General features: G+C 41.4%; 1 protein-coding gene across 1 annotated transcript in view; it reads left to right on the top strand.

Moving 5' to 3' along the window:
• The window catches only part of CDC40 (cell division cycle 40), a 183825-nt gene that overhangs the window by 29580 nt on the left and 139555 nt on the right, over positions 1 to 14690 (top strand). Inside the window, exon 3 of the mRNA XM_053710851.1 lies at positions 1300 to 1429. Within this exon, the coding sequence (XP_053566826.1) occupies positions 1300 to 1429 (130 nt within the window). The remainder of the gene's footprint in view (positions 1 to 1299; positions 1430 to 14690) is intronic.

The following is a 14690-nucleotide window of genomic DNA, read 5'->3' on the forward strand; positions in this document are numbered from 1 at the left end:
AGCTTCAATTATTGGAGCTGATAGGGGCACCTACTGAAGATAAGTTTTAGCACATAAATATTTTGGAGAGAATTTTTTTTATAATAGTGACTGTCCCTTTTTAAGTCTTTCAATTATGTAATGAGAAATTTGGTGAATGGTGTTATTGGAATTAGCCAAAGGAAATACATTACATGTTGTAAAAGTAACTTTAATCTTTTCTTCTTGAATGTTTGTTTAATAAAATAAACCACCGCAGCTCCTGGATCAAGGCCCGGAAATGTTATTGCGTGGAACACTTAAATGAGGTGTTATTGCACTTAAAAGGTGAATTAAATTAACTCAACGCTAAAGATACAGTATGAAAACATAGTCCTGTTGGACACATTTCTATTTACCAGCACTGTTTTCAGACCATATTTCCAACATATTACCATAATAATAATGTGATTATTTCAACAATTAACTTCTTTTGGTGATGTAACAAAACTTTATTTCCCTGGGCTAAAAGAAGCTACACCAAGGTGGTAAATCGCCATAGAACAGGCTAACAATAGTATTGAGCCGGTTGTTCGTTCTTGTGAGTATGCTTTTCTCTGTGTGTATTTAGTCTCCCTCTGTATTTATTAAATAATCTAAATTATGGCTTTGCACTATTTGTTACTCAAGTACTGCGCAATCTATGGAGAGGAAAAACAATATTATAAATGGGAACTACTTTCAGGTTTGTTATTGAATATATTTAGCTACATCTATGTGACATCCTAACTGTGGTTGTCAGTGGGTCCTGTTTTCACATATACCTTTCCAGGGCTTCAATTAAAAATATAATTCCATTAAAAATAAGACCTCCTAATAATGGAACTTTTTATAATGATTGTAGCTGGCAGTCATGATCAGTGGCTCCAGCCCATTGCTTGGCTGTGGCAAATGTTTGTTAGTAGTATCTCATACAATACAGCAATGTAATTATATTATTGTAAAATACTTCACTAAGGGGCAGGAGCCCAAAATGTTGTTCAACTTTCAACAAAGTCTTCCCTGCATGGAGTGTGTTTCCTCGCTGCTGTTTGTTTATCCTTGTACTTTGGAATCCAGGAGGGAGATTCCTGAGGGTAAAGCACACCTTATGGTACCTATTGTGTGTGTGTCCGAAAGGACTTGTTACAGATGTGCTTATCCCATGTTGTATCCATACTCCTTCACTAAATTATTTGAGTCCTACCATTTAAATAGTTATCAATCTGTCAATCTTGTGTTAGAATATAAAAACTATAGTACAGTCTAGTCTTCATATTTTACCTTTATTTTATAATACAGCTTGGACCCAATAATCCCTTCAAAACACAGCAGATGGCAGCTCCAAGGAACATGCTTTCTGGTTACGCAGAACCAACACACATTAATGACTTCATGTTTGAACAACAGAGAAGGACGTTTGCAACATATGGTAAGCAATACTATGACATACATAGGACAACACTTTTACCGCATAGCTATAATTTGTTTACTACATAGATGATTATTAATCACTGATATTCAGGAGCTAGTCATTTTTAATTGCATAGACAATTTTGTTTTTTAGAAATTTGTGAGATTAGTCTAACACTACTGCAAGAATAAAGCATGTATAAATTGATGGGGTTTTTTTTGTAGTTTTTTTAATAATAGACCATTGGTTTTTGATAAATAAAGGTTTTTTTAGCACCCATTTTCCCCTGCTGTAGAAAAGCAGAGGTGAAATTAGAGTATGGGGTAGTGAAACAATTACTCCCAGTGAATAGTTAACCACAAGACTGCCACAGATGTCGTGGGGACCGTTACCCATAGCCTCCTCCTGTTGGGTCATCGATATACTCCTTACATAGATCCTCTTCTGTGACATACACAGCACTGAATGGGCTCTCTACCGGAACCAGTGCTTTCTGCAGCCATTATGCACAGTGGGTGCATCTGAGGTAAATGCAGACATTTCTTGCACTCACATAGTGCACAGGCTATTAGCAGGTATACCTATGCTGTGGTAAATGATAGCCAAGGGGAATATAATTAAAACAGACATTTACCACCATTTTAGTTAAATTATATTATGCATCATAATAGTCTATAGCGGGAGATACTTATATTAATGGAATACACTTTGTGTTTTTATTCTGGCGCTCGACATTCATTCTTCATTTTAATGATCAGAATGCCTGAGGATTCCCTTAAAGTTTGCAGATTCACACAACTCTATTTTCTGAGTTTATTTTTTTGTTTTTTTACTTTTCAGGGAAGAGAGTTTACCTCTCTTTTTATATTTAAGCTTAAACATAGTAGTTCTTTGCTGAAAGAGGTTTTATGTACTGTAGGGGTCCAATACCCTAAATTATCTGAGGAAGAATCTTCCAAACCATTGGATTTAATTTTTAACCTTCTGCAAGATGTTTTCCTGAAACTTTGGTCTTCTCTTTTAATCTGTCTTCTAAATTAAATAGGATATTTCCTTTACCAGCTTCTAATAAAGAGCTATGGGAAACCTTTTCCAATGATGGATGGTGCTACTTCGCTTAGCCAGACACACTACTATTCCCTTGGTCTGAAATTGGTAACTTTTCATTGAAAAGTAATTTTTCAGCAAGCTTTGCTTTTGCAGTATTTGCGTTTACTCTTTGCTGTGACAATTTGTCTAATCAGAATATTGCATTTATTTATGGTCCCGTTGTTGTCATAAGTCAGTATTTTTTTGTTGTTTTATTTTAATTTATTCATTTTTATTATCATTATTTAGCAGCATGGTACAAAAGGATGTCATTGTTGATACAAAAGTTTAAACAGAAACAAAAGAGGGAGAAACCATCAGTCTCCAAAAGAACGTTCTCCTTTCCCGTATAGTAAAATGAAATAGTAGAGCTAGACTGTCCATTTTAAAACAGTAGCCCCACTCCATATAAATGCATGGTGATTGACAATGACACCAATGTACAAAACATAACTCAAACAACAACAAAACTTTGCCGAAATTTCATAATTTAAGATCACTTTGTATATATTCTACACATCTAGTGGTATCCCTCGACTTTGTATTTAACTGTCAACCTTTGAGAGAAGTGCTAAGCTAAAGAGGTCATTATTAGAGTATCAGGCAGGGGTGGGACCACGTCCGCCATACCCCTCTACGATAACACTAGGCCTATCATTCCTTCTAGGTCACTCCTGTAACTTGTGTAAAGCTCCCCCCTTCTATCCTCAGATCATTTTGGATTTCATCCCAGATGAATTTTAAATCATGGAAGAATCCTAACCTATTCGATTTAAAGAAACCGTATTCTTCCATTCTCAAGGTATCTGTCATGTGAGAGTGCCAGTCCTTTAGGGTCGGGCAGATTTGAGATTTCCAGAGCCTAGCGACTAAGGATCTAGCAGAATTCAATGCCAACTGAATTAGTCATGTTCTTAATTTACATTTAGGTAACAGGTTCAGTAGGGCCGTTGTCGGGTCTAGCTGATAGGAATCCCCCCGCCCCATTATGACTTGTAGGATATTCTGTATGCCCTCCCAAAAAGGTGGCAATTTAGGACATGCCCACCATATGTTTGTCATCGTCCCCCTTTCCCCACAACCCCTCCAACAAAGGTCCGACGAAGCAGGGAAAATGCATTTAAGTCTGGTAGGTGTCAAGTACCACCTAGTCAGGAGTTTGTAATTTGTCTCTCAAAATCTAGCTGAGGATAAAGATTTTCTTGTGTTTTTAAAAATTTTAACCCACTCTGCTTCTGTGATAGTCTTATTCAATTCCCTATGCCAGCGTTCTATATAATCAGGAAGTTTCGAGCTCTGTGCATTAACTAGGAGTCTCTTAGCCCACGATAAGGTGTGATGTGCTGAACTTGTCATAGTGCATGTCTGTTCGAAGGGTGTGAGATTTCTTGTAAGTGACTGTTTCAGAGGGTGGGTATGGAGAAAATGGTGAACTTGGTTATATTTTAGCCACCTAACAAAAACTCCACCTAGGATGTCTGTAAGGTCTGACCTGTTTTTGAGTTTGCCCTCACTGAGTAAATTAAATAGGGGAACCGTGTAACCCATCTCCCAATTATTCAGGTTATTCCTGTCAAACATTACCCCCCCCCCCCCTAATAGCTCAGCATTCGGGGAAATTGGGGACATGGTTGATCTGAGTGTTGATATTCCTGGGAATCTCGTTATCAAAGTGTCCCATAATTCAAACACATGGTGTAAAAGCGGGTATGCCTTCAACTGTGGGGGTCGATTCTGCCCTGCTATCCAACATAAAGCTCCTGGAGAGGGGGAGTGAAGTATATGTGAATCTATTGAAATCCAAGCCTTAGAGTCCCTATTTCTGTGCCACTCTATGATTCTCTGTAAGCCCGTGGCCTGATAATAGGTTTCTATCTTAGGCAGACCCAACCCTCCCTCTCTGGCTGACCTGTACATAGTTGCCTTCTTAACTGTGGGTTTTATGCTACCCCAAACAAAGGAATCTAAAACGTGTTGTATCTGAGTAAGGAGGCCCTGTGGTAGGGTGATAGGGACAGCTTGAATCGCGTACAGCAATCTAGGGAGTACATTCATTTTCAAAATTTGGAGTCTACCCCACCATGAAAAGGGACGGTCCTTCCAAGTCTTTAAATCTGTCGATATAGTATTAAGTAGATTAGTGAAGTTAAGCTCTAGGAGGGCTTTCTTGTTTGGAGCAAGATACATCCCCAAATATTTGATCGCTTGTGGTTGGTGTTTAAGAGTGCAGGACTGTAACAGGGTCTGAAATTCTTGAGGTGGGAGGGAGATATTTAAGATTTCTGACTTTTGTTCATTAATCCTGAAATTGGAAAAGTCACCAAATTGTTTGAGAACTTTCAGGTCCTCAGGGACAGATGTCTGGGGTGATAACGTGAACAGGACATCATCTGCGTATAGCGAGAGTTTACAGTCTAAAGGGCCTACTTTAATGCCGGAAACCAGTGGATTATTTCTTATTTTCTGTGCTAAGACTTCCATGCTGATTATGAATAAGATGGGGGAAAGCGGACAACCCTGCCTTGTGCCATTGTGGATAATGAAGGGATCGGACATCATGTTATTTACTCTAACCCTTGCTGATGGTTCATGATAAAGGCTCTGAATTCTACTAAGCATACCCTCCCCCAGACCCACCTCCCTAAATGTAGCAAATAAAAAATCCCAGTTTAGGCGATCAAACGCTTTCTCAACGTCTGTGGAAATTACCACCATATCCGTGTTTGTATGTTTAGCGTGATCTATTAATTGAAGTGATCTGATGGTGTTATCCCATGCCTCTCGACCAGGCACAAAGCCAGCCTGATCAGAGTGGATAATCTCTGGGACTATTCGGTTCAACCTATTAGCCAGTATTTTTGTAAAGATTTTTAAATCAGTGTTCAATAAAGAGATGGGCCTGTAATTACCGGGATGCGTGGGGGATTTACCTGGTTTGGGAATAACTGAAATCTGGGCTTTCTAAGTATTCCGGGGGGAGATGTCCTTCCTTATCTATATACCTATATAACTCTAATAGATGTGGCGCTAAGATATCCTTATATGTTTTGTAATATTTGTTTGAAAACCCGTCTGGTCCAGGACGTTTATGTGATGGAAGGTCATTAATAACTTTCAGTATTTCATGTAGTTTGATCGGTTCGTCTAAGCTCTCTTTGTCCTCTCTTTGAATCTTACTCAAATCTGCACTTTGAATATAAGTGTCTAATAATTCTGCTTGCGTTACCTGCTCATTACAGGGGAGATTGTTAAAATTCCCATAGTAGGTCATGAATGATTTAGCTATCAGATTTGAGTCCAACGTTTCCGTGCTGTCGTCTGCTGTTATATTGAGAATGTAGTTGTGTAATGTTTTACGCTTTAAGGCCCTAGCGAGCAGGGTACCAGATTAGTTACCTCCATGGAAGTATATCTTCCTAAGCTATAAAGCCTTTACGCATGCCTCCTTATGTAAGTAGTTTTGTAGCTGGGATCGCGATGTGGCTAGCGCTTGCAAAAGATCCTATCTCTGGGGATTACTTTTATGTGAATTTTCGTCAGTTTGTATTTTCTGTAGTAGTGTTTTGTATTGTACTAGCGAAGAACGCTTTTTAATAGCTTTCTGTTTCAGCAACGACCCCCTGAGAACAGCCTTATGTGTGAACCAAGTCATTGGAGTGTACGTCGTGGAGTTGCAGTTTAGCTGAAAGTACTCTGTCAAAGCTTCCTGGGTTTGTTGTACGACTAGTGGGTCATGTAACATAGCCTCATCCAGTCGCCAGTGAAACGGGTGTATTGGTACCGAGGGCCAGGTCAGAGTCAACGATATTGGGAATGGTCAGACCATGTTATTGGAGAAATATCAGCGTCTGTAACTAATGGCATATTACTATGGTCAATAAACCAATAGTCTATGCGTGAGTATGATTTGGCTGGATTAGAATAAAATGAGTAGTTGCGCGCGGTGGGGTGAAGTGTGCGCCAGGTGTCCAAAAGGGTGAGGCCCCTTAATGTGTTAAGAATTAGATTTCTAGTTTTAGACATAGTGATACTGCGGCCTTGTGAACAATCTAAAGTTGGGAACAATGCTACATTTAGATCTCCCCCTAACAGGAGTGTGCCTTTTTGCATCTCTAGGAGTTTGTTACTGACTGTCGTCAAAAAGTGAGCTTGTCCTGTGTTGGGTGCATATACGTTAGCCAGGGTAATTGGTCTATTAAACAACATACCAACTAGTATTATATAGCGACCTTCCCTATCCACCAATTTCTCCAACAGCTGGAAGTGTGTATTTTTATTGAATAATATTCCCACCCCATTCTTTTTCTCTGTGTTAGAGTGAAGGTACGAAGTGGGGAAGTCTCTAGATTTGAATGTAGGTTCTTTGTTGGTGACAAAATGGGTTTCTTGAACAAAAATGTTAGCTTTTTCTTTTCTCCCCCAATTTAGTGCTATGGATCTTTTAGTTGGGGAATTTAGGCCCTTACAGTTTAGAGAGATTATTTTAATTTCCTTAATTTGTGTACCTGCGTCGGTGTTGTGGGATAAAGCTCATTACCTTACATCGGAGGAGTTGCCCAGTCATGTAGCGTCTATACTCAGCCATCGCAGTGTCAAAGAAAACGGCACCACTGAAGTGTTGGTCCGGCCCACCCCTGCCTGTGGTTAGATAGTGGATTGAAGTAACTCTCTTATACGTGTATGCAGAAACAGCTCTTAGTCCTGGATCAGAAGTAAGCAATACAAAAGTATCATTTCGGCATAAACAACAAAACAATAAACAATAAATCTGAAAACAAAAAACATTTCATAACAAAAATTCCCTGTAAAACCTTCCCAAGTAATCATAGGGGAATTAGTTCAACCTAACAAGGTTGAAAGGTACCTGTGAAGGAGAGAAACAGTGTTAAAGGGGAGAAAAGGGGAGAGAGAAGACCATAGCATAAACAATCTATCTCAAGAGTAAATGAAACATAGCACCAAAGTAAGACAATGATAATAATCATGCTTAAGGCTAATCTCAGGAATGTCTCAAGTATCTTTATCGGCCGGCCAGGCCTTCACTGCCAGAGGAACTGTATAGATAGTCTAAAGATCCCTCAACTCGGGTCTAGATCTGCTGGCGCTTTCTGATGTTTTGATGCGTCATCTCTAGATCTTTTCTTTGTCGCTTTCGTCCATTGAGGACGTTGAGGTTTTGGCGGTGCTGAATTTCTTTGTGAGTCAGATACCCGAAGCTTCCAATGAAGGGAGGGTAGGTTTTGGTATGCCCAGTGTTTGGCAAAAGTGGTCCAGATCTTCTAGTGTCCTGTATGTTGCAAGTTTGTTGTTCTTCAGTACTCTCAAACTGAAGGGGAATCCCCATCTGTAGGGTAGTCCGTGATCTCTCCGATGAAGCGGGAGGAATCTTATTTCTTTGCGGTTTTGTAAGGTGATAGGGCTGAGGTCTGCGTAAAATTGAAGCGTGTCACCATACAAAGTGAAGGATTGTTATTTTCTTGTAGCATTTAATATTGCTTCTTTATCGGTGTATCTGTGAAACCTCAGGATTATATCCCTTGGAGGCTCTCCATCCTGTGGCATGGGTCTTAAAGCTCTGTGCGCCCTGTCAATCGCTACATCAGGTAGCTGCTGATTATTCAGTAGTTGTTTGAAGATGTTTTGTAGATGTGAGGGGAGAGTGTCGCTCGTGACTTTTTCAGAGACACCCCGAATGCATAGATTTTGTCTCCTACCCCTGTTGTCGAGGTCTTCTAGCTTGGATTGGAGATATTCAATTTGTGATTCCTGGGTCTCCATTTTCCTGTTGGATGTAGTCTCTTCCTCTAATTCTTCCAAATAAGCCACTCTGCCTCCCAGATCCGCAACCTCTTTCTTTATTTCTGTTAAACCCTCTTTCAACATCTTACTGACCTTTTGAAAAAAAGAGTAGAGGTCTGCTTTGGTCGGGAGATCCTTATGGTCAGCTTTAGTTATAGGTGATTCTCTGTCAGGAGGAATCGGATCTTGTTGCTCTTCTTGAGACATTTTGTGAATTATCATCTTCCTCCACATTTGGAGAGTGTATAGCTTTAAAGAATGTGTTTATCTTTGAAGTAGAAGTAGCATGTGGCTTTGTACCCTTGTCCACCCAGGGGACTCTCCTGGATGCCATAGTGTGATGCAGATAAACAGTAGCTATACCAGGTTATAGAGAGAGGTGTGGAGTTCAGTCAGAGCATATACATATATATAGTATGATGTTGCAGACTTTAAATTGCAATGAGATGAATACAAAAAAAAAAAACGATTCAGGTAATAATCCCCTATCAAATGACAGTCTCTGTGTTTATAAGCAGATTCCTCCTGTTGCTGAGATTATTTGTGCTGTGCTTCAATTGGGGTTTCTGATACAGTCATGCAGGGGCCCAGTAAGTGTGCTTATTAAAGGGACATTATACACTCATTTTTTCTTTGCATAAATGTTTTGTAGATAATCTATTTATATAGCCCATAAAGTTGTTTTTTTTAATTAATGTATAGTTTTGCTTATTTTTAAATAACATTGCTCTGATTTTCAGACTCCTAACCAAGCCCCAAAGTTTTATGTGAATACGCTCGACTACCTACTCCAGCTTGCTCCTGTTTGTGTAAAGGGTCTTTTCATATGCAAAAGAAGGGGGAGGGGGGGGGGAGTGTCTTATTTGCCACTTACAGTGGGCTTTCCAGCTACCTTATCAACAGAGCCAAAGTGACAGCTTCTAAGTAAGTTTTTAAACAGTTTTATACTGGATTTTTATATCAGTATCTGTGCATATTATTCTTTATAGTAGTGTCTATTACATGCAGTTATATGAAAATGAGTGTATACTGTCCCTTTAAGTTGTTAAATGCAGCAAACACCAAGCCTTTTAACACATCAGTTAGGGTTTCTATACACCCATCTTTGATCTTCTGTAGCTAAACAGGATTGTAAGGGCCTGAGGCTGTAAATTTAGGCAATGCCTTAATAGCTACAGGGTTTCCCTGGCAATTCAGCAGGGGCCCGTTTTTAAAAGGCTTTTATTTCAGCTTTTTATCCCTTAAACATATGTTCATGCCCTCTGTCTACCTGTAGATGACCTCCGCTGGCTCTTCTGCCCCTCTGATGGCCGCTCTGATCATTAGATAGTCCAGTTAGTTGTGATGTTAAGAATAGCTGGTATGGGGTTTCCAGCCAAAACAGCAGGGGCGCATCATGATAGAAGGCTCTAACTCCGTCAAAACAGCTCCTTTCTGCATTAAAAATATGCGATCTTGTTCCCCATTCTCTCCCCTCACTTCTCACTTGGTTCTGTTAGTCCAAACATGTCTGGACCAGCGATAATCTCCCTCAATGCCAGGTCAAATGTGGAGCTTCAGCAGGAAACATCCATGTCAGTTCATGGCTAGCTCTGCCTCGTCATAAGTCAGTTTTATGCAAAGTATATGGCTTTGTCAGTGCTGACCAAAAGGGCTTTATGATTTGTAATTGTCTGCAAACAGGGTGTCGAAAGATAGACTTTCTTTGTTTTTCATGTAATTATTTCTTTGACTTGGTCTTGATGTTATTTCCACTGTGTTTAGAGGAAAATTAAACTTTCCTTCCATAAGGCAGGGAGAGTCCACAACTTCATTCCTTACTGTTGGGAAATACAACACCTGGCCACCAGGAGGCGGCAAAGACACCCAGGCCAAAGGCTTAAATATCCCTCCCACTTCCCCTATCCCCCAGTCATTCTTTGCCTATCGTCACTATTGGAGGTGGCAGATAAATGTCAGAAGATTTGGGTAGTCCTGTATGGGTATGTTCCCTTCAACAAAAGGACTGGAGTTTTAATTAATCATGTCAACTTCTCAGTGAGAGTAATGATGAAAGTTAGAGTCTGGAGATGCAGGGAAAGTTTTTCTGCGAACCCATCCAGACTGTTGCTAACAACTCCTGAGCAATCAGTGTTGACGAGTTTCCCTGCTTGCTGCTACACACTCAAGTCCATGTCAGAAGCGCTGCTTCAAGACTGTCACACTTGAGAGGCTGTGTCTGTTCCACAGCATGGATCCTGGAGGGTAAGATTGCTTTTTATATATACATTTTAAAACGCTATACAGGGTCACAGTGTGGCTCCTTTATATCTCGATAGGATTAAGGGTTAATATCTCCTTCAGGGAGATTTTTTGAACAGTTTGGGGATTTATATCTGCTTAATGTGAGAGAGTTTTTTGGCTTGGAACAAATAGGTTTCACTTTCATTTTTCAAGTGTTGCGCAGCTCATACTGTAATATCTTGGCGCCCTTTTTTATAGCAGGGGAAGTCCTTATGTACCACATGACCGGGTGCGGTCTCTCTTATTTCCTATGATCCTGCTGCAGACATTACTCCTGAGCAGAGTGTTTTCACTGTTAGCTGTCTGGGTCTAGGAGGTGGTGAGTGCCCCAGCCATTGGGAGTATTAAGGTGCCGTTTTTCTTTTCAAATAAAGGCTTTCTTTTTGATTGTCCTTCTGTGGGTATATATATACAATATATACAAAGCTATGGAGGATACTACATTTGAAGGTTCCGCTCCTTCTATACTGATTAATAATTCCTGTTTATATTGTGAGGCGGCTGTGGTTTGCCTGCTTGCTCAATTTTGTTCTATTTGCCTAAACACTGTTCTAAAGTCTAAGAAGGGAGACAAGCCTGTAAATATTTATAGCGCTATTAGCCCTTCTGAGCCGTCTACTTCTCAGGAATCTGGGTCCCGAGAAATTACTACCCTCTCTACATTACCCACTCCGCATACAGTTCCCCGTGGCTCAACTAATCCGCCATCTGGAGGGTGCTTTTTTCCAGTGGACTTTAGCGCCCAGTTACATTTGGCGATGTCTGCAGCTCTGAGTGCCTTACCTCGATCTAACAAATGCAAGAGAAAGGTTAAACATAGCTCTCCTGACCTAGAGGCATCTAAATATTTGTCGGATTTAGCTACTATATCTCAGCTATCCGAGGATGGGTTAACCTCTGTAACTTCAGAGGGTGAACTTTCTGAGTCGGAGACTTAAGTTACTAAACCTCCTTCAGCGGCGGAACCCTCCTTTAGATTTATCATCTGCGTTTTTTATTAAAGGAGGTTCTGTCTATGCTAGAGGTTCCAAAGGCTACACTCCCCGAGGAGCCTAAGATCCCTAAATTAGACAGGGTTTTACAAAGATAGGAAGGTCCCTCTGACTTTTCCGGTGCCAGTTAAGATGGCGAACATTATTGGTAACGAATGGGAAAGAATAGGAACTTCTTTTTCCTCCTCGTCTACTTTTAAAAATGTATTCCTGGTCTCTGACTCTCAATTAGATTTGTGGGGCTCCATCCCTAAGGTGGATGGCTCTATCTCCATGCTGGCTAAGCATACTTCTATCTCTCTGGAAGATAGTTTGTCTTTTAGAGAGCCTGTAAGAAAATTGAACTTTTCTGAGGAAGATGTTTCAACAAAAGTTTTTTTTATTTCAACAAGTGGCAACTGTAGCCGCTGTTGCTGAAGCAGCTACCTACTGGTGCGACACTCTATCAGAGCTCATTGAGGTGGAGACTCCCCTCGAGGATATTCAGGAGAGAATTAAGGCACTGACAATTGCTAACTTCTTCATCTGTGTCGCGAATATACAGATTATTCACATACATGCAAAGGCTGCTGGCTTTGCGGTTCTAGCCCGCTGGGCTCTCTGGTTGAAGTCTTTGTCTGCGGAATCCGGATATGACTTTATAAATCCAGACTCCTTACTCTTCCCTTCAAGGGGAAGATTTTATTCGGTCCAGGGCTGGACTCCATTATCTCTACGGTTACCGGGGGGAAAGGTGCCTTCCTACCGCAAGGTAAGAAGAATAGGCCTAAGGGGTGGCAAATGTCGAATTTTTGTTCCTTTCGTGCTGACAAGTTGCAACGACAGCAGTCCTCTTCCAAGTCCGAGCAGCCCAAGAGTACTTGGAAGCCCGCTAACTGCTGGAATAAGTCCTAACAGACTAAGAAGCCTGCCAAGAACAAATTGCCATGAAGGGGTGGCCCCTGATCCGGGTTCTGATCGAGGTAGGGGGCAGACTGTGTCTTTTTTCAGATGCTTGGTTCCAGGATGTACAGGATCCTTGGGTCCTGGAGGTGGTATCTCAAGGATTCAGGATAGGATTCAAGTCAGGCAGGTTCCTTCTCTCCAGTCTTTCAACAAAACCAGAAAAGAGGGCTGCCTTCTTAGGTTGCATTCGGGATCTCTCCTCTCTAGGAGTAATTGTCCCGATACCTACAGCAGAAATAGGTTTGGGGTTTTATTCAAGCCTTTTTGTGGTTCCAAAGAACTTAAACAAGTTTCTGAGTTTTCCCTCTTTCTAGATAGAAATAATACAGTCAATCCTGACTCTGGTTCAGGAAGGACAGTTTATGACCACAATAGACCTGAAGGATGCATACCTTCACGTCCCGATTCACAGGGAACATTTTCAGTTCCTGAGATTTGCTTTTCTGGATCATCACTTCCAGTTCATAGCTCTTCCGTTTAGCCTAGCTACTGCTCCAAGGATATTTACAAAGGTTCTGGGGGCTCTTCTAGCCGTTGCCAGAACACGAGGTATTGCAGAAGCGCCTTACCTGAATATCTTGGTACAGGCACCATCTTTTCGTCTAGCGGAAGAACATTCGGAGTCCCTTCTCAGTCTTCAATCACATGGATGGAAGATCAACATTGAAAAGAGTTCTCTTACTCCAAGTACAAGGGTGAATTTCCTGGGAACTATATGGGACTCCATATCCATGAGAATATTCCTCACAGATCAGAGACGTTGCAAGTTAACTTCTGCATATTTTTCCCTCCAGGCCTCATCGAGACCCTCAGTGGCTCAGTGTATGGAGGTAATCTGACTCGTGGTGTCCTGCATGGACATCATACATTTTTCCAGATTCCATCTCAGACCCTTACAACTATGTATGCTGAGACAATTAACGGCAACCATTCAGAGCTGTCTCAACAGATTGCGCTAGACAGCCTGTCGAGACTTGCTCTCCTGGTGGCTCTGTCCAGATCTGTCCCAAGGCACATGCTTTTTGAGACTGTCCTGGGAGATTGTGACTACCGACACAAGCCTTTCCAGCTGGGGAGCCGTTTGTGGGTTCCAAGAAGGCACAAGGTCTGTGGACTCAGGAGGAGTCCTCCCTTTCAATCAATATTTTGGAACTCCGGGCAATCTGAGTTGGCCCCTTCTGGGTTTGTTTCAGATTCCAATCAGACAATATAACCTTGGTTGCCTATATCAACCATCAAGAGGGAATGAGAAGTTCCTTGGCAATGAGAGAAGTATCTCAGATACTAGAGTGGGCAGAGACTCACAAATGTACACTGTCTGCGATCCACATTCCGGGTGTGGACAACTGGGAAGCAGACTTCCTCAGCAGGCAATCTTTTCACCCAGTTGAATGGTCTCTTCACTCTTCATCCCGCATCAATACCAAGCTACCTAGGGTCGACTACGGGTCGAGCTCGAGGGATCCTCAGGCGGAATTGATAGATGCCCTATTAGTACTATGGAGGTTCAGTCTGATAGATCTTTTTCCTCCATTACCGCTTCTCCCTTGTGTGGTGGCTCGCATTAAGCAGGAGCGAGCATCTGTGATTCCGATTGCTCCTTCGTAGCCACGAAGGACGTGGTTTGCGGATCTGGTGGGGATGTCCTCAGTGGAGGTTACCTTGTCACAGAGATCTGCTGATACAGGGTCCCTTCGTTCATCAAAATCTAGATTCTCTGAGGCTGACTGCGTGGAGATTGAAAGCTTAGTCTTAGCCAAAAGAGGATTTTCTGAGAGTGTTATCGACATTCTGGTTCAAGCTTGTAAGCCAGTTACTCGTCGTATCTACTATAAAGTGTGGAGAACTTACTTGTACTGGTGTGAAGAGCATGGCTTTTACTGGCATAAGGTTAAGGTTGCAAAAATTCTAGTTTTCCTCCAGGATGGACTGTAGAAGGGCCTATTTGTGAGTTCCTTCAAGGGACAGATATTGACCCTGTCAGTGTTACCGCACAAAAAGTTGCTGAACTTCTGAATATGCAATGTTTTAAGGCTCTAGCTAGGATCAGACCCGTGTTTAGATCTGGGGCTCCGTCTTGGAGCCTCAATCTTGTTCTTAGTGTTTTGCAGCAGGCTCTGTTTGAGCCTATGCATACTGTTGACATTAAATTATCTTGGAAGGTTCTTTTT

The sequence above is a fragment of the Bombina bombina genome, chromosome 4 (genome assembly GCF_027579735.1).
Source record: "Bombina bombina isolate aBomBom1 chromosome 4, aBomBom1.pri, whole genome shotgun sequence".
In the NCBI taxonomy this organism is placed as follows: Eukaryota; Metazoa; Chordata; class Amphibia; order Anura; family Bombinatoridae; genus Bombina; species Bombina bombina.